The following is a 20,191-nucleotide window of genomic DNA, read 5'->3' as shown; positions in this document are numbered from 1 at the left end:
GTTTTAACAGATTATCACGAGGCTTAACTGTACTTTTAAATGGGAGCACACTTTTTATGTCACGAGGCTTAACTGTACTTTTAAATGGGAGCGCACGTTTTATGTCAGTTCAGAAGTTGTTTAAAGTAGCGGAAAACCATATTTTCTGTGGAGAAATTGTTTCTTTTATTTTTTTGGGGCTGGGAAAGTGTATTAAAGTGTTTCTTTACTGTGTTTTTCTGAGAAAAACATGACTTTTAACAACTTTAAATGCTTACCTGCTTATGCTCTTGTTTTCCCTGGCTTGACCATAGAACAAGCTACCTGTCCCTCAGTCAGTTCTTCTTCTTCCAGCCACAAAAACAAAATGTAAAGCAAACAGCCTTTGCCATCATAGCAAACAAGCAAGCAGTTTGCCTGGGCCACAGGTGGATCACTCTGCTGTGGCCAAAACTGGTTACTCAGACAATTCATCTTTTACCCCTAGATCCCTCTGGTGTAGTACCTAGAGCCACTATGGAACGGAGGTTAGCCATGACCTCTGCAGCTGTTGGGGTCCCCTCGGTGGGCAATGGAAATCCATTTGAATCTATCCTTAGAGAGAGAACAGTGAAAGCTTCCCTGTTTAGTTTGAATGCTGTGCCCATCCCTGGGGAAGTTTCTGTCATTAAGATCTCTGATGGCCACATTTTTCATGTCAAAAAGAAACATGTGGCTCAGGGTTATTGATCCTTCTCATAAGACGGTTTCTGATAAAAGAAAGAGGGATGCCTCTTTTCCTGAAGAGTTTCATAATTTTGAGTCTGGACAGGAAGATGAATAGACAGATACTAGGTTTTCTACTTAGATTTCTGATTCAGACTCTGAGGAGTGCACAGTATTTGATTCTTCTTGTGTGTGTGGGGGGGGGGGGTTCTGTGTCTCTGAAACTATATCCAGAATTTGCCAGTGTTTTCAGTGAGATAACACTGAGGTTTCTCACTACCTCAGGCAATACTATTGACCTATCACAGATGGAATTTCTAGAACTGTCACCTATTACTCTAGTACTATCAGCTTTGTCAGTGTGTCACTGTATGTATTTTCCTGATAGTCTGTCTGCTTCCCCTTCTGGCTCAGATAACAGTGGTTTTCTCTTCTTTTGGAAATGGTCATTGGAGTTACCACAAGATTCTTCACAGACTGGATCTACTCGTACAAGAACAGGGGTGTTTGATACACCCCTACCTCAGTCAACTTCAGTTGACTGCCTAGATGATTATATCTTAATTCCCTTTAGGTACCTGTTTACTGAGGACATGCAGCAGGTACTAATTGAGGCAAGAAAGCCTGCTACTAGAAAATCATATATTAACAAATGGAAAAGGTTTTCTAGTTGGTGCTAACAACATAACTATCACCCATTTAGGACTAGTGTTTCTCTGTTTTTTAGAATATTGGTGTGAGTTACTATCCTTTGTCCTCCTTTATTGGGTCTATATTACAAGTTCGAAACTTTAGTTAATCGAATAACTAAAGATCGATCTTGTAATATTGAAACCTAATAATGTCGAACGTCCGATTTAACCCAGGGAAACGCTTCCCTTGGCAATTATGTGGATTATGCCCTTTTCTCCAATTTGGAGTGATCTTGGAGTTGGTATATTTAGTTAGGGGGGTATGGGTGGAATTGGGATTTAATGTTTTGTAATGCGGCCAAGGGAAGTGTTACCCTGGATTAAAATGGCCATTCAACATTGTTAGGTTTCGATATTACAAGATCGATCTTTAAAGAGTTATTCGATTAACTAAAGTTTCATTCTTGTAATATAGACCCTAATTTATTGACCATATCAGCATGTCTGCCTGTGGATCATCCTCTTTCAATACATACTCATGTCAAAATGTTTTTGAAAGGGGTTTTCCATAAGAGACCTCCAAGAAACTGGTAGGTCCTCCTTGTGATCTTAATTTTGTGCTAGAAACGCAGAAATTGCTCCATTTGAACCAGCTCATCAGGCTGACATGAGGTTGTTAACATAGCAAACTGTTTTACTGATTACTCTGACTGCTTCAAGAGGAGTTTCTGAGTTGCAAGCTCTTATAGTGAGTCACTCCTATCACATTTTCCACAGACATAGGGTTTCTTTGAGAACTAATCCTTTTTTTCCTCCAAACAACTTTATTAAATTTTCAAATATGACAAAGGCAATCTTACATTTATATAAATGAAAAACATACAAAATTATCGTAGCTGCAAACAGTTTACATCACTTATAAACTATCTACTCATTGTCAGTTAAGTATTATATGGTTCATTCAAATCCTGCCTCTTAAACCTCATTCCTGCTTTGCATATATTGTTCCCACAATTCCAATTTTTTTCCTATGTAGTTTGCTCCTTCCCTTTTCTAAAGATCCCAATTCCAGTTGTTTTATCTCTGTTACTATATTCACTACTTCTAGTAAAGTTGAAAAAAATAAAGTGAACAAGCTCTAGCCTGGGGAGTACCAGCAACTACAAGAAAAGGGACATATAATACCCGCTAAAATGGAGGGAGTAGCCTTATTGTAGTTTTTCCAACTTCTAGTAAAGTTGGTCTAGACTTTGATTTCCATTTTCTAGTAATTGTGTTTTTGGCAGCCACCATAATAGGACTAAGCAAGGCTTTACAATGTCTAGGCAATTCTGATCATGTAGCTTAACTCAAAAAAAAATCATCTCCCCAGTCAGTCCAAGAGAAGTAATCCTTCTTTTATACTTAAAGTGGTTTCTAAGTTTACTTTAAGACAAACTGTCCATCTCTTTGTTTTCTTTCCTGGACCTATAAATGAGGGAGAAAGGATACTCCATACCTTGTGCAGAATAAAATGTGTGTTGTACCTTTAAGAAGCATTTCAAGGGACTGTATGTGCATATAAATAGCAACTGCATGCTAGCTTCAGTGCCATTTTGAGAGGTGCAGCCAGAGTCTGAACATTTATATGTATGTTAGCTAGTTTGTATACAAGTTAAAGTTACTTAGCCTTATTTCTTATGTTTGTATATAATAAAGCTGCTTGAAGAAGAACCCACAATGTTCATCTACTTCATCCTGACTAGACGACCAACATGGTGTCAGATCCGGGATTCCAGAGACTGTTTTCACAACCACAAGGTGCAGAGTTAAAAGTGAAGACAGACTAAGTGAAACAAATGCAAAAAAGGGCCAGAAATGAACTAAAGGTAATGAAAACTTGCAGAAATTATTTATTTTATAATAAAGAAGAAATGGAGCATTACAAGGGCATGGAATGCATTACTAAGCAAATGAATAGCACAGAAACATTCACTGACCAAACAGGTGGCATAAAAATTTTAGTAATCAAACGAAATGTTCGAAATTAAGCTGTTTGACAAAATGATTATCAGAAAAGTATATAATGGACTCAGAATTATCTTGGGATTGAAAAACGAGCATGTTTAATGTAAAACGAGCATGTTTAGAGTTACAACGAGCACACAAAAGTATAATGGACATGAAAAGAGATTAAATGAGCAAAACAAAAGTAATAAAAAGTGCACATTAAGCATAAATAAAGCAAGACAACTGCATATTTTTTGGCAAAGTACTGTGTTTTGGCATAAACTACTATTTTGCATTGATCAAAGCCCTGAATAGCATAACTAGAGTTGTTCAAAGTATTTCAGAGTGTGTAAAAGTGCTTACAGTGTGTGCTTATTACTGAGCATTTATTCCAAAGAGTTTATTGTGTGCAAAATGCAGCTATTTCACAGAGTGTAGTAAAATTACAGCCATTTTGAAAAGTTTCTTGCGCTGGGTGTGTCTCTTCGGAAAGTGTCGCCAAAGTACAGCCATTTTGGGGAATTTCAGTGTACTTTGTACTGTTTATTCGCAAAGTGCAGTTATTTAAAATGGTTCTTACACTGATAACAGATGATTTCTTATAGTAGAGTGATTGCAAGAGTATTACAGTACTTGAGAGACTTGTTTCGCAAAGTTCAGTTATTCATATGAGGCTTATTGTGTTATTGGGCATAGTTGCAAGTACTGGCATAAATTTCTGGTATATGCATAAGTGTGCATTTTTGTGCAGTTACAAGGGGACTTGGTTGCATTGTGCTTACCATAATTTGTTGGCATGGCAGATGGATTTTGAAAACCTTCACCACTTGTATTTGATCAGAATATTGCAGACAACAGGAGAATGTTTGAGCAAGAATACTATACATTTATACAAGCAGCTTATTCTGACAAAGATGCATGCACCAGAGCATTCATTTTTTCAATCCTAGTCAGAGGCTATTGAAAGAGAGCGCTCATGTGTATATGCACCAGCAGCAGTGACGGCTGGTGACTTCAAATCAAAGGGGGGGGCTGCAGGAGACAGCTGAATGGGTTGGGCCAATGGGAAGAGGTGTGGCCAACTAGAAGGGACAGATCTATATTGAAAACCACAAAAGCTGGAACTTTAATTAAATATGCTGCCCTGGGTGCCAAGCTGTCATTACGAGAGTGCAGTCAAGACAAAATGAAGTGTAGAAGAAAAAATATTTCAATGCATTGGCTACATGACAGCTTACTTAATATCTAGATGGAAATAAAAAGGTTGTGAGGCATGGAAAAATAAATTACTTTTTAAATACATTACTGGAATTCCAGTCAAAATCAAGTATAAAAAAACAAGCGGCACTCAACTCAAACCACTTCTCCTTGCACTGCAGTTCTAATTATAATTTATATTCAGCTTTATAAAAGTACCAAGTAACATGTTAAAAGTAGCTGTTGGCGGGAATAAAACTTTTAAATTGAAGTGCGTGGAAAGCTTTTTATTTTCTTGAAGGACTTTTCATTTGGCAGCATTTTTTTCAGCAGTGTTGTAGCAATCTTTGTGATAATCCACTTGTAAAAATGTTTCTTATCCAAAAAAGACCTGCTGCCTGACAACAACTATCTACATGTTTCATGGGGAAAACATGATCAAAGTAATAAATGAACAGCAAACAAGAAACAAGCTCAAGATAAATTGCTTAAAGGATTACTGCACAGGTTATGGACCAGTTGTGACAGATTGCATTCTGTTTAGTTTACGGGTAAAGCCTGCAAAGATGACTGCAAGTCTCCAACAAATGTAATGAGCTTCTGAAAATAATGTAATCCTGTCCTTCATTACAAATACTTTCATATGCATTTCAATACCTAAGGCTTATACGTTGTCTAGTTATATAAATATTCTCTGCATGGCAACAGCAAAAAAGGCTTTCAATGTTGGTCATTCTTTAACAGTATGCTTATTAAAGCTTACTTGCATCTTACAATCTCATACAAGCTTACCTAATGGTCACTAAAGCATTGCTACTTAAACACAGAGCAACAGTTACTGAAACAGCATTAATTTTCTGAATAATAAGAAGCATAAATCAACAGTATAAAAATATGACAGAAAACCAGAACATTCAGCAAAATCAAGGACAGATGAAAAGCCATTGTCATACTTGTGTCTACCTTGGATGGTGGGATACTGTGCACACTTACACTGCATAACTGCTCATTGCCTTGCTTGGACACATTCAGAGTCACTACATAGGGGAGTGGGGTGCAACAAGTATGTCACAATTTGAAATGTCTCTGGCTGACAGTGATCACCCTGACACATTTGTCATAACTGTCAACCTCAGAGCAAGAAATCTGGGCAAAGCCATACACAGAAGTGGGACAAAGGCCCAAAAATAAGGACAATTTTTAAATATTGCTCTTATAAACTTAGAAAGATAATAGAATAGTAGGTCTTGCATTAGTATGAATTTTCTGAAGGGTATGCAATCTGAATCTCAAATGTCTGTCATTATATTCTAACTTCAATCTTTAATGATTTGCCACTAATTTGCCAGAAAACCACAATTTTATGAAAAACGGACCAAAAATGTGATGCAAAAATATAAAATAGCCACACAGTACAGCTGGGAACCTGTCAGAGAAGGCACACTTTTTTAATATTAGTACTGTTAACTTGAGCAGCTGACAAAATAAGAGAATCTACATGGATTTCTGAAATAAAAGTAATCTATAACTCTGATCATTACAGTTATTTATTAATTGTAAACCATCCACGTTTTCTTCCAAAATTGCCATTTTGTGGAGGGATTGTTAGGGGAAGAGCAACATTTTGAGCCGAAATCGGGGAGAGTTGACAGGTTTGGATATGCTTAATTCTATAAAGCGATTTATTTGCACATGCCTCTCAAACTCTTAATGCAGGAAATCTGGACAAGGCTAAATATATTGGGGGAACATACAAACAGTACTAGACAATTGCCCTTGTATAAACTTAAGACAGTTGATAAAATAACAGGTCTTGCTTTAATATGCATTTTTCTGAAGGTTATGAAGTCTGAAACTCAATGTCTGTCATTACATAGTGACTTCATTCCTAGATGATTCACCAGAAAACCACAAATTTTATGAGGAACAAACCAAAAATAAGAAGCAAAAATCTATTCATTCTGCGAAAATCTGGACAGTTGAGAAGTATAGTTCAGCCGGGGATGTCTTTGAGTTTGCCGCCCTTCCCCCCTCACAAAATTATGGTTGACTGGAGCCTCCCACCTTCAGCCATTCCAGTGTCCCATTACTTGGCTATTTTTCCCCATTTATCATAAACACTGTAATGTGCATATTGCTTCTATGATTATTTGGATTTCATTTGAAAGTTTTATTTTGCATTTTACAGCACAAACACTAATAGACATCTGCTAAACGAAGCAATGCAGTCTCGCAATGAAAATAGACTTAGCATTAAAACTTCTCTGCCCTTGTAACTCACATTCATTGAAACAGCATTGAAACCCAGATTCAATGAAAATACATTTGGCCAGTGGCAGATAAAGATTAACTTTGGGATGTTTTCAAATCATAGGCCCCTTGCATTTTAAACATGCATGTGTTCTTTGATATATCTTCCTGACTGTATACATTTATATTCCTTGTATTATACAGTACAGTTGTTAGAGGATGTTTTAATTTATTGTTTTGAACATTTTTCCAGTAAACAATGAAACAAAATGCATGCCCTAATAATGACAAACCTGCCCAGTTCAGAACATTTCCATCATAAAAGTCTACTCAAACTTCTACAGTCCACCAGTATCAGTAAATGTGCACAATCTCTGAAGAAGAAAAGTCATCTAAATAATTTTACATTAAAGAGATATGTAACTAATGAATAGGTTGCTGCTAGCAAACTTTCTATTTCATTGTTTCATCTACAAATAAAGTGCCTGTTGCCCTTGAGGAATAAATTACCTATGTTACTTTAAAAAATGATAAGCTAGTAATATTGCAGTAGGGAATGGATGGCAAACTGATAACAGGTTCATGGTTACTTCGCCAAAAAGCACTGCAGTATTCACTCCCTTTACAACATAGTACAGTATCAGCAATGTATCTACATACTGTGGGAGTAGAACCCACAGCCTTCTGCATCAAAAGCAAGTATACTACATGTTGTGCTATTAACAATGCAAGCAGACTCAGTATAAGCAGCACTAAACTTCTCTTCCCCTGCAGCTGTCAGCTTCTTGTAAAATCTACTCAACACTCAGCTGTATCTCTCAACTTTGCAGCATGAGAAATCTGAAAAAAGCCAACATTTATTGGGGGGGGGTGCCCAAAAACTAGGGACATGTTTTAAACATTAATTGTATAATCTTGGAAAGTTGCTAGAATAAAATGCTGTGTTACCACCATACATTTCACTGCCAAGTCTTGAATGCAGGACCCTGTGCAAAACAGTCAAAGCAACATACCACTATGCCAGATCAACTGTTTTGTGAAAGAGAAGAAGACTAAAACTTAAATGGCTACCATTTGGTGAATTCAGTTCTCACCATAGCTGTCAACCTCTTAGCACAACACACCTGGACAAAGCCAATAATGGGGGAATACAGCCCTCAAACATATTGAGTGAATTCAGTTCTCACCATACCTCTCAATCTCTTAGCACAAAACACCTGGACAAAGCCAGTAATGCGGGAATACAGCCCCAAACATATTTAGTGAATTCAGTTCTCACCATAGCTCTCAACCTTAGCACAAAAAACCTGGATGAAACAACTAATGGAGGAATATAGTCCCAAAAATAGGGACAATTTTCAAATATTCATCTTATAAACTTAGAAAATTGCTAGAAAAAAAGGTTTTGTGTTACCATGTACTTTCTGAAGAATATGAAGTCTGAAAATCAAATGCCTGTCATTTTAATTTATTTAATAATTGATAACCAGGAAAGTCTGACTTGGAACAAAAGCCAGTTCTCAGCAGAGGACCAGGGAGAAACACTCCAGAGGACCAGGGAGAAACACTCCAGATACATGTCTTTGTAATATGGGAGGACACCAGTGCACCCAGAAAAAAAATACACACAAACACAGGGAGGACATGCAGACTCCCCACAGAATGCACCCCAGCCAAGAATCAAACCAGAGAACGTCTAGCTGTGAGGCAACAATGCTACCACTACACCATCAACTATTTAATGAATGAAAAATCCAGAAACCACAGATTTTATGAGGAACAGAACAAACGTATGAGGCAAAAATCTGCAAAGCTTTCACAGATGGTGGTGGGTAGTTAATCCAGGCTGTTGCTACCTGCACCCAAGGTACAGGGTTCAAGCCTGAGGTATTCTCTAATCACCTCTAGCCACCAGTATATATCACCTGGGGCATTACACACAGTTGCCCTGTCCACACAGTACCTGAGCAAGTCCAGTTGCCTGGCCACACAGTACCTGAGCAAGTCCAGTTGCCCTGAGAAAATTGCAGCAGTTCGGGTACCCTCTTCTTGGCACAAATTCTTTGATCAAGAATTCTTGACAAAGCCAAAAATAACAGTGGGAGACCAAAAATCAGGGATAATTTTTAAATATAACTTATTGTACTTGAAAAGTTAATATTACAACAGGTTCGGAATTAACATGACTTTTCTGAACAGTAAGAAGAATGAAACTTTAATGTGTCATTACTGACTGATTAACTAATCCTCAAAGATCTACCAGAAAATTAAAAATGTATACAAAACAAGACAAAAATATGAGGTAAAAATCAGGAATAATTGAGAGATATGGAAGGACTTCAGTAAAGGCTTGGGAAATAGGACAGGTTCAGACATCAATTAAAAAACCAAGGTAGCCACGTAGGAAGGGGCCTTAAGGCAAATTTCATTCCCTCTTAACTTTCTACATTAATATGAAAAATGAACAAGCAGATAGCAGATGTGCAAACTGAATTCTTCATGCACTGATGACACAGTGCAACCCCGGCCCTCCAAACTGCACATACAGAAATAAACAGAACAGACAGCAAGTATACAAGTTATTCAGTTACCTAGTGCAAGAAACATGACTCTACAACTGGGGCCTTCAGATTACTAAAATGTAAATTAGCTAATAAAAGCAGGCAGTAGCCAAGACAGATAATGTACTTTTTGGGCAAAGTGCCTGTTTTCAGAGGTAATCCAGGATTAACTGTCTGTTTAAGAGGCTTGCTCAAAATCACATAGCATGTAAATACAGACATGATGGAATGGAACACAAAAAATACAGGATGAAGGTCTCTAGCTGCTCAAAACTTTAAGAATAACAGACATTCACAAACTGGTCTCACTCCTTTTCAACAACAAATTTTTGTTTGCATTAAAAGGCCAGACCAGCACACGAACACTGAAAGTTGTATCCATCATGAAGAAAAAGGTCTGATGCCTGCCCTGAGTTGAATCGCTGGAATAGACACACACACACACTCCTGCCCTGAGTTGAATCGCTGAAATAGACACTCACACTCGCCTGCCCTGAGTTGAATTGCTGAAATAGACACACACACTTGCCTGCCCTGTGTTGAATCGCTGGAATAGACACACACACAGTTGCCCTGAGTTGAATTGCTGGAATAAGTACACACAAAATAGTACCTGACCAGAGTTGAATGGCTGGAATACGTCCACACAAAATAGTACACACACACACTTGCCTGCCCCGAGTTAAATCGCTGGAATAGACACGCACACTTGCCTGCCCTGAGTTGAATCTCTGGAATAGACACACACAGTTGCCCTGAGTTGAATCGCTGGAATACGTCCACACAAAACAGTACCTGACCAGAGTTGAATCGCTGGAATAAGTCCACACAGTACCTGAACAAGTCCAGTTGCCCTGAGAAAATTGCAGCAGCAGTTCGGACATCCACTTCTTGGTGCAAATTCATTGCAGTTCCTGTGGCACCGGAATGCATCACAAGTGTATGTGTGCTGCTGCCTCAGCTCGTTCCAAGACTGCAGACATTGCAGTCCGAGCCCCTTCCAGTCTATGCGGTTATAACCACAAAAAATGCATGGCTCCTTTAATAGTTCATTGCAGGCTGCAGGGCATTCATGTTTTTCCATATTTAGACAACTGCCTTATTTTTGTGATTTCTTTTACAAGTTGTCAAGAATCTCTGGAGTTGGTAAATAACCTTTGTCTCTGTCTGGGATTTCAGGTGAAGATAGAGAAATCTCTCATTACATCTCACAGGATAGTATTTCTAGGATGCGTCCTGGATACACCTCCTTATGATGTCTTTTCTTCCTTGGAACAAAGTAGAATTTTACAAGGAATAATTTCTGATGTTCTCCAACCAGGCTGTGACATCTGATAGAGAATATTTTAGAATTCTGGATTTCATGGTCTGTGTAATTCTCATGATTCCTCTGGCTAGGCTTCACGTAAGGAAAATTCAGTGGTTCTGCAAATCAATTTGGCTGCAACAGCAGCACTCACTGTCATTTCCTATCCCAGTACTGGGATTTGTTAAAAGGGAGTTACTTTGGTTGATGAAACATCTCTCTCCCCTCAACCCAGGTCTCCTCTTTTCCCTTTCAGACCATATTCTGTTTATAACCACAGATGTTTCAGACTGCTTGAGGAGCTGTATCCAAAAGGTTGAAAGTTACAGACTATGTGGAACAAGCAGGACAGACTGAAACACATAAATATCAAAGAAGTAATTGTGTAATAAATGCTGTCATATCTCTAAATCATTGTAGGTTCTAGAGCCTGTATATACAATCACAGACAACACCACAGTGATGTGGCACATAACGATGAACATAGGAATACAGATGCTACTCCTTTGAAAACTTGCAACTCAGCACAATCTGTACCTGCAGGGTACTTACATTCCCTCAGAGCATTATATTTTTGCAGACAAGCTGAGCAGGGTTCAGGACAGACTCCCATGAATGGAAGTTGAATGTGGAGGCCTTCCAGGGATTGATCTAACTGTGGGGAACTCCTCAAACAGATCTCTTTGCCTCTATTCACAGCAAATAGTTAAAGAAATGCTGCTCCAGTACTCCTTGGAAAAAGGCAGAGAAGGCAGACACCTTTTCAGTTCCATTGACAGGAATCTTTTTGTGTGCCTTATCACCCTTTATTGTGATAACCAGGGTTCATTTAAATATTCTGAAGGACTCTCCTACGGTAATTTTGTTAACCACCTTTTGACCTGAACAAGGATAGATCTGATGTTGTCCTTTTCATTCGTTCCTCAAAGATTGGGGTCTCAGATCTAACTCTGCTGCATTGACAAGTCTGTCGGATCCAACTCTCGAGCTCCTCCCTCTACCCATAATGTCCCAGTCAAGCTGCTATACCACAAATCTCATTTGCTGCCATATCACTACAGACACTGGTCCTTCTCATAGAGCTTTACTGAGTATATTTTTATTACTGTAAGATATATTTTTTTTATCTCTAGAACTTCCGTATTATCTTCCTATTTACCCACCTCCCTTGCCAAGTTTATTGATTTTTTAGTTGTTTACTTTGCGTTACCCTTTTTTCTCTTTATCTTCTTACTCAAGGTTGCTGTCAGTACCATTCTTGGTACTTTTTCCTCATTTGTTTTCGTCTTCCCATCTCTTTCTGCCCTCTGGAGGGTATTTTCTTTACCTACCATTGTTAGTAGTTAAAAAAAAATTCCTTTCCCTTTTTCTTATTAATCGCTCTACCCTTTTAGCTAAATTCAGTGTAGTATCATGACTGAGAAACCAACGGGTTTCAAAAAATGCATTTACTGTGGGCATAATATTCCTAACTCTGATGCCCACAAGGAGTGTCTCTACTGCCTTGGAGCTTCTTATCTGAACAGAGACTGCTCCATTTGCGCAGCCTTTAATTCCAGGGTCCATAGCAATCATAGGCATAAGTTAGTCCTAAGGGGATTGCTGCCACATTCTTCTTCTGCTGTAGAGGCTCAACCCCCACAAAATAATCCAAAGCCTCTTTGGAGTTGAAAGATCCATGTAAGTGGTCTCCAACCCACTCTTCAAAGACTATTCCATCTTTGGACCCTTCTTAAAAGATTCAAAAAAATTGGATCTAACCTCCTCAGATTTAAAAAGGAAGCATTTAGATGCCACATCCAGCCAAGAATCGAACGGGAGAACCTCTTGCTTTGTCGCCTCACAGCAAGAGGTTCTCCCGTTCGATTCTGGGCTGGAGCACCTTCTGTGTGGAGTCTGCATGTCCTCCCTGCGGTTGAGTGGCGTTCGAAAGACAAGCTTGAATGGGCGTGCCTTCATTGAAGGTTGGGTGTTGAGCTGGCACCTCAGCACTGCCAATCCTTAGCGGACCGGAGTTTCGCTGTGGCGACCCCTAACCGGTAAAAGCCGAAAGAAGAACAACATTCTCTGATCCGACAACCATTCTTACTAAGTCTCCAAGAACTCGGTCCCCAGGGTTCACTGTAGAGCCTGTTTCTCCTCTGCTCCATTCTCCTTTCCTTCAGGGAACCCTGAGGAGAGAGTGTCAGTCCCAGTCCACCACTTACTCCATCAGTTCCTCCAGGAGCCTTTCAGAATCCAAAGTGGATATGATGATGAGGAAGTTCCTCAGAGCTCAGATTCAGATGGGGGTTACCCCAGCTCCATCTCCCATCAGATCCATGAGCCTCCCTTCAACTTCTAATGCAGTGATCTCTCCTTCTCCAATCTGACCCATGGTTTTGGAGCCCTGAGATAAAAGAGACTGTAGAGTGTATCGACGTTGGATCCGAAGACAGATAGATCTTCGACTCTGACCATTTCCCTAACTTGATCTGCTCTGATTCCTTTAGACCAGTATAAGTCTTGGAGCCAAAGTATTGGTGCCGGGTCGGGGGGGGGGGGTCCACTCTGATAATGTCGGAGCCAACCTTGCTCCTTGGAGCTTCAGCGTTTTGGTTCAACTCTCCCTTCGAGGCATGGATTCAGGCAGAGTTACAGCATGGTAGGTTTTGCAGCTTCCTCTCCAGTGAGACCAGCTATGGCATCTCCCAGTCCTTCTACCTTCTAGGTAGTGAAGAGGGTTTTTGCTTGTCCAAGAGGTTCAGCTACTCTATCCTCATCGGATGCTACAGCCCTGCCTCTTTGGATCCAAGCTCTGATCCTCTCAGGTGTATTCCACAGGGACAGTTGGCCCCACCAAGCTCCCAGACAGTCCCTATTGAGAACTTACGTCTCTTTTCGGATACCTCTCCAAATCATCCCATTGAGTAGGTTCCTGAAAAGAGAACATGTAAAGGAGACACATAAGACTGCCCTCAGGAGGCTCTCACGGAAGACAGTGACTTCAGTGAAGGGGAAGGGTCCCCCAGATCTCCAGTGGATGATGTCTCCTTCAGAGACGTCTTAGACATTCTTAGGCAGAAGGGTGGGTGGTCTTCTGATACCCCTCTCAAGAGGAGTCAGTCTTTCTGGAAGCTTTTGGGTTTAGTTCCTCTACGTCTTGGGTGACTCCCCTAGGAGATGACCTTGTAGATCTAATCTCTCACCAGGCGTGGAAGGAACTAGATGTGGTAGAACCCATTCCCTGTTACCCTGATAAATTTTTTGCACTGCCTAAAGACAGACAACACTGGAGCAAGGGAGTTTCTGTTGATGCTATGGTTGTGGTGACAGCCACAAAGAAGTAGCTGACAGAACAGAGCTCCACTGTCCATCACACTAGCAGAGAGTCCTGAGTGGTGGACAGATTCAGAAAATGCTTTTTTGCCTCAGTTGCCTTTGCCCTACGGTTTCTGAATTGCTTGGTACAATTCACAAGATTACAAGAGAATTTGAGTAAAGAACTCTCCAAATCCCTCTCAGAATCCATATCCATGGAGGACTACTGAAGTCTTTTTCACAACTGGCCACTCTCTTATCCATCTCTAATGCAGCCATGAGGTTAACTTCCCATGCAGAGAGGGTACCTCATGGGCAGCAGGTTCAGGCATAGCCATTAAAAGACATGCCTGGATCTTTTTAAGCAACTTTGTGGTGCAGTTCAAGTCTGCTTTCATCAATGATCCTTTTGATGGAAGATTTTTGTTTGGCCCTACCATAAAAGAAATGCTTTCCCAGAGTGAACAGGATGGAAAGACCCTGCCTGCCATAGGGATATGGTTTTCTACCACTCGGCGATACTCTTCCAGGAACCAAAGAAGAGGCTAAAAAATGTGGTTCCTTAAGTTTCAAGGTCCTTTCCAGGATTAATGCGAGAATAACAGAGACAGAAGGGGAGTTAAATGGAAGATCCTGTTCTCAAGGCAGAGGAGGCCTGCAAAACCAGGGTTTGCAAGATTCCTTTTTGGAAAAGTCCTTCCAGTGCTCCTGAAAGGTTGCCTGACTGCCCAACTCTGGAGGCAGGCAGAGGGTGCTTGTCTCTGCATCCAGATACCTGAGCATCAGTAACAAACAATTCTCGGGAACTAAATATTATATCCAGAGGTTGTTATATACCATTTTGCCAGATGCCTCCAACAAACAGAAAAAGACTCCCTGACATCCCACCCAGTCAGAGGGAGGCAGCAGCTCAAAAAATTCAAAAGCTGCTAGATAAAAGAGTCATCTAGGAGGTCCCACCAGACCTGAAAAGATTTAGAACTTACATAAGATTCTTTTTAGTGCCAGAGAAAACCGGGGACCTGAGAGCAATTCTGGATCTAAGCAAACTAAATCACTTTAGGTTCATAGATCTGAATATAGGTTCATAGATTAGTACTAGGCTAACTGCCCTTGTGGGTCATTTTAAGCCTAGCCAGTTATGCCATGCGAGACTCAAACCCTGCATCTTGTGTCTGTAAGGTAAACACTTTAACCATTATGCCAACCACCCAACCTTAAAGAGTACACACACTACAGCTGTTAATGCCCTTATGAACCATTTAAACCTAGCTGATTACCCAATGTGGTGATTAAACCCTGCACCTTGTGTCTACCAGGTAAATACCTTAACCATTATGCCAAACTCCCATATTGTGGAGAAGTCAAACTTCTGAATGGTTATGATTCAGTCCAGTCTGACATTTCTACACAAGGTCGAATGGATGTGCTGCATCAGTCTTCAGGATGCATACTGTCACATCAAGATGAACAGATGAACCCAAAGATTTCTGTGCTTTTGGCTAGTGGCCAGTCACTGTCAGTTCACAGCCCTGCCCTTTGGTCTCATTACAGCCCCCAGGGTGTTTACCAAATGGTAGCAGCTCACATGAGACTGCTGGGATTCTGAGTGTTTCCATACCTAGACAACTGGCTCGTAACCACCTCAACGAAGCATCTCCTAGAGAAATCCAGAGACTAATTGTTGTGCTTCAGTTATGTCAATCACTAAGCATCTCAGTCAACATCTGCAACTCTCATCTTCAACCTTTTAAGAGCCTGGAGTTCATAGGTGCTCATCTGAATACAGTAAGTCAGATAGCCTCTTTTCACCACATCGAGTAAGGATGATCAGGTGCCAAGTGGAGCAAATTATTGCACACCCTTTCCCCCAGCGAGACTTATTCTTCAGGCCCTAGGGTCAATGGCAGCTGTCACCTTAGTTCCTGTGACCCAGTTTATTTTGTGCATTCTTCAGTGAACCCTAGCTGTTCATGTGGTCAGTACGTGTTCATCCCTTTTCCTTTCTGGTCATCTCATTTGGGTATGCAAAGACTACGTTGGTTGATACAGTAGGACAGAGTTTTTCAAGATTGCTGTCTTGTACTTTCACCACAGTTGCCACAGTAACCGGACGCCTCCTAGCTGGGGGTGGGGGGGCATTTCTTGGGAAGGACAGTCCAAGGCACTTGGTCTTCAGAAGAGACCAATTTGCATATCGGTGTCCTAGAGATGAGAGCGGTCCTGCTAGCATTGCAGGCCTTCCAGGCGATTCTTTCTCTTGGGATGAGTGCAGTAGAAACTGACAACATGTCTGTGCTTTGCTACATCAACAAATGGGGGGACCCCGATCTTACCTCCTTTGTTGAGAGGCAGTGAAAGAGTAGCAGTGGACGATCTGCTCCAACTTCTTTCTTATGGCACTGCACATATCGGAGCAGTCCAGTTTTCTAGCAGACAGACTCAGCAGGTCTATTCTGATACCTTGTGAGTGGTCTGTCAGTCAGTCAGCTGTGGAAAGGATTTTCCATCATTGAGGCCAACCTTACTGTGACTTTTTTGCATCTCCCCACAACAGGAAGTGCAGCAAGTTCTTTGCCCTAATCCACCCTCTGGGGAAGCCACTGAGAGATGCATTAGTCTACATTTAGCCCTCCGGTCTCCTTTATGCTTATTCCCCATACCTCTAATTCCCAAATTCTTACAGAAGGCACTTTGGTTGAAGAGCATGATTATCCTCATTGCCCCCTTTTGGCCTCGACAAATGTGATTCCCCTTCCTTTGATCTCACTTTTGTTATTTACCTTGGATACTGGACCCCAGTCCAGACCTGCTTTCTCATCCATCCAGGATGGATCATCCAGACATTCCAGTCTTCAAACTGACCACATGGTTTCTCCAATTCCACTGATAGCTAGACAGCCTAGGCTTTCCTCCCTAGTCAGACAGATGCTTCTTTCTTTTCACAAGGCCTTTACAAAGAAGATATTCTCTATTTGGGCTCTACAGGCGAAATTGGACCCCTTCACTGTTCCTGCCTCTGTGGTCCTTGAATTCTTAGCATCTGTTTTTCAAGAAGAAGGTAGTTTCTCTACTATCAAAGTGCATTTAGCAGCCATATCTGATTTTCACTAAGGAGAAAATGCTTTTTTTGCTTAGGTCCTAGTGAAGGACTTATCACCCCCCTGAAATTTGCTAATAAAGGAGAATAGATGCTCCATCTTTTGGATGCACAAAGGCAACTACATTTTTATCTCCACAGAACAAAAGATTTCATGAAGTCAGAACAATTATATTCTTTTCTCCTAACAAATTGAGCTCACCAGTTTCTAAAATTCCCCTGACCAAATGGCTTACTGATTGTATTTCCTTTATTTTACAGTCAGCAAGGTCTGTCCCTACCCAGGCCTTCTAAAGCACACTCCACCAGGTCCATGGCTACCTGTTCTGCCTTTTATTCTAGAACTTATATTGATGACATTTGCACAGCAGCTACCTGGTCTTAATGCTCATACCTTTATTTCTCATTACAAATTGGATTTGACTTCAGAAACAGAGCTGCTTTTGGTTCTGTGGTACTCCAGAATATTATTCCATGAAGGCCACCCAAGGTCCATGTAGTGGAGGACTTTGTCCCAATCTTTGAGGAACGAATGAAAAGGACATCATCAGATATTAAAGTTATGTACTCACCATAACTATGCAGCTGTGTTGTCCATTTTCTTTCTTCTTCAACTCCCCGGTCTCCTTCCCCCGTACTGTTATCTCCTGGAGTGACGTTGTTGTTATTGTGAAACTTCTGTTCCAGGTTTGAGCCCCAGTTCTGTGACTACTATTTTTACTTTGTGTATGATTAGGATTAATTACCCCTAGGGCTTATAAGGCAGCAAATGTGATCTGGGGTATAGCAGGTTGACTGGAGCATTATGGGTACAGGGAGGAGCTCGAGAGTTGGATCCAAGAGTCTTGTGTATGTGGCCAAGTCAGATCCGAGGTTGGATCTGAGACCCCAATCATTGAGGAAGAATGAAAATGGACAACACAGATGCATAGTTATGCTGAGTACATAACTTTAATTTCTCCCTTCTTTTGAAAATGGCCAAGAGTATTTACCACAAGCTTCCCCACAGGATGCACTTACTCACACAGGCAGGCGTTGTTTGATATACCTCAACCTTAAATTCCTTCAACTCACTGCCTTGTTGACAGAATTTTGATACTTTTTAGACTCCTGTTTTCTAAAGATTTGCAGCAGGTATTAAAGGAGACTAAGAAACTTGCAACAAGAAAAGCATATTTGTCTGAGTGGAAGAGACTTTGTAACTGTTGTAAATGTAAGAACCAGGATACTTCTCAGGCCCATATGCCTCTATTCCACAGTATTTGTGTGAGTTATCCTCTGGTCTTTCTCACTCTTCTATCAAGATTCATCTCTCAACCATCTCTGCTTATCTGTCCATGCCCCCACACACACACACACACACACATACACACATGCTTTCTGGACTGCCTCCTGTAAAACAGTTCTTGAAAGGGGTTTTACATATCCACCTACACAGAAGACAGGTAGCTGCTTCTTGGGATCTTAATTTTGTATTAGAGTAACTTACACATTTTCCTTTTGATTATGCTGATAACGCTGATTTCAAAGTCTTATCCAGGAAAACAGTGTTACTCATTGCTCTGAATTTTGCAAGAAGAGTATCTTGAGCCACAAGATCTTATGTACTTCAACCTTGTCTAATCTTTCACAGGGAAAAGGTAACTTTGAGTACAAATCATTCATGTCTAAAGTCATTTCAAAGTTTACTTTGAGCCAGGCTATATAACTCTGTTTTCTATCCGGAACCAAACAAATATATGGTAGAAAGAATGTTACACATTCTGAATATCTAGAGGCAACTAAGATACTTTTCTTGTCTGCTTTCTTGACCTTAGCACAACATGCAGCAAATGACACTGCACTCAGCTGCCATTTGCTGAACTTTCTGAGCTGTCAAATATATTTTGACTAAGACATTGTTTTCATTTTAGATTTCATAATTTCTTTTGGAATGTATTTATGCCATTGACATATTGCACATTTTGCATTTGAATGGAGAATTTAGCAACGGTGGAGCTTCAACATATAACTATTTAAAATTAGGAGACTCATTTTTAATGTTATATTCTCAGTGTTATTTTAGTACCATAGCAAGTACCTTTTACTTTCATATTATTTGATATTAAAAGTAATTTCAATATTTTCTACATTTGTGATAGAAGGAGGAAGGCCGACATCATTTGAGAAAGTTGCTGAAATGGGAAGCATTTGATGAAGAGAGAAATTTAAAGCAAGGCATCATACTTGACATACTATATGAGAGCCTTATTTTCGCACATGGCAAGGGATTCCCATGGCCTGCTGTAGCCCAGGTTGTGAAGTTTTCAGAACAAATGCTACAAGAAATGAAAGGTATGGCAACATAAATGGTAGAACATTAGTGGTATGAACAACAGCTGGCAAAAGGACATTCTTGTTGTTTTATTTTATTTTAATGTGTACCTGGGTAGAGTAATGATCCAAATGGGTCAATTCCAGTCCTGGTCATATAAAAAGATTTAACTTTCTGAACAGCAAGTTTATCATAGTTTCATAGCCGGTAACTAGCCCATCTGCCCAAGAGACATTTTAAACCTAGCCAATCTTACCTCAGATTTACCAAAATATTGTTGATATGTCAGTACCACAAAGAATGTTATGGTTACAATATAGGCTTGTACACATGAAGCATTCAAAAGTTACCCCTGTCCATTAGGGACATTAAGTGTCAAACCAGGGTGAATTTGTAATTTCCCATCCATTGAGCCAAGTTACATTTGAATATGATTAGGGATGAATTTTGCTTCACATGGATTTTAAAAATAAGTGCAAGCAGGAAATTCAGTAATCAGCTCTAGGTTGTGTTCTAAATACAGTTACCAAAAACCACGAGGCAATTGGGTTTTAAGAGAGGGAGATCAAGGAGTTTGGAACTGACCCAAAATGGCCAATAAAACTACAGTTTCTAGGCAGTAACCACTCCCACAAGGGCAGGCAAGCTGCTCAATGTTTATCACTGCCACTGATGAACACAGAGACTTCCCTTTAGCCCAAGCAAACAATGGCCTCCAAGAAACTTGCAAACAGTTCAGAACAGCAAATCTGTAACTGAACTTTTTTAAATCTCAGAAAAGTGGGAAAAAAGCAATATTTTTTTGTTTTTTTTTTAAGGAAAGCAGAGGTTCACAAGTATCAACAAGTTAGAACAGTG

At 40.2% G+C, this 20,191-nt stretch overlaps 1 protein-coding gene across 1 annotated transcript in view; it reads left to right on the top strand.

The window, feature by feature from the left end:
* Positions 1-20,191, top strand: part of CCHR2.PART1H8orf74 (chromosome chr2.part1 C8orf74 homolog) — a 462,446-nt gene that overhangs the window by 176,595 nt on the left and 265,660 nt on the right. Inside the window, exon 2 of the mRNA XM_044063549.1 lies at positions 19,161-19,353. Coding sequence (XP_043919484.1) covers positions 19,161-19,353 — 193 coding nt within the window. The remainder of the gene's footprint in view (positions 1-19,160; positions 19,354-20,191) is intronic.

The sequence above is a fragment of the Protopterus annectens genome, chromosome 2.part1, assembly GCF_019279795.1.
Source record: "Protopterus annectens isolate FY-2018-M chromosome 2.part1, PAN1.0, whole genome shotgun sequence".
In the NCBI taxonomy this organism is placed as follows: Eukaryota; Metazoa; Chordata; order Ceratodontiformes; family Protopteridae; genus Protopterus; species Protopterus annectens.
This window is presented reverse-complemented; position numbering and strand designations above follow the sequence as displayed.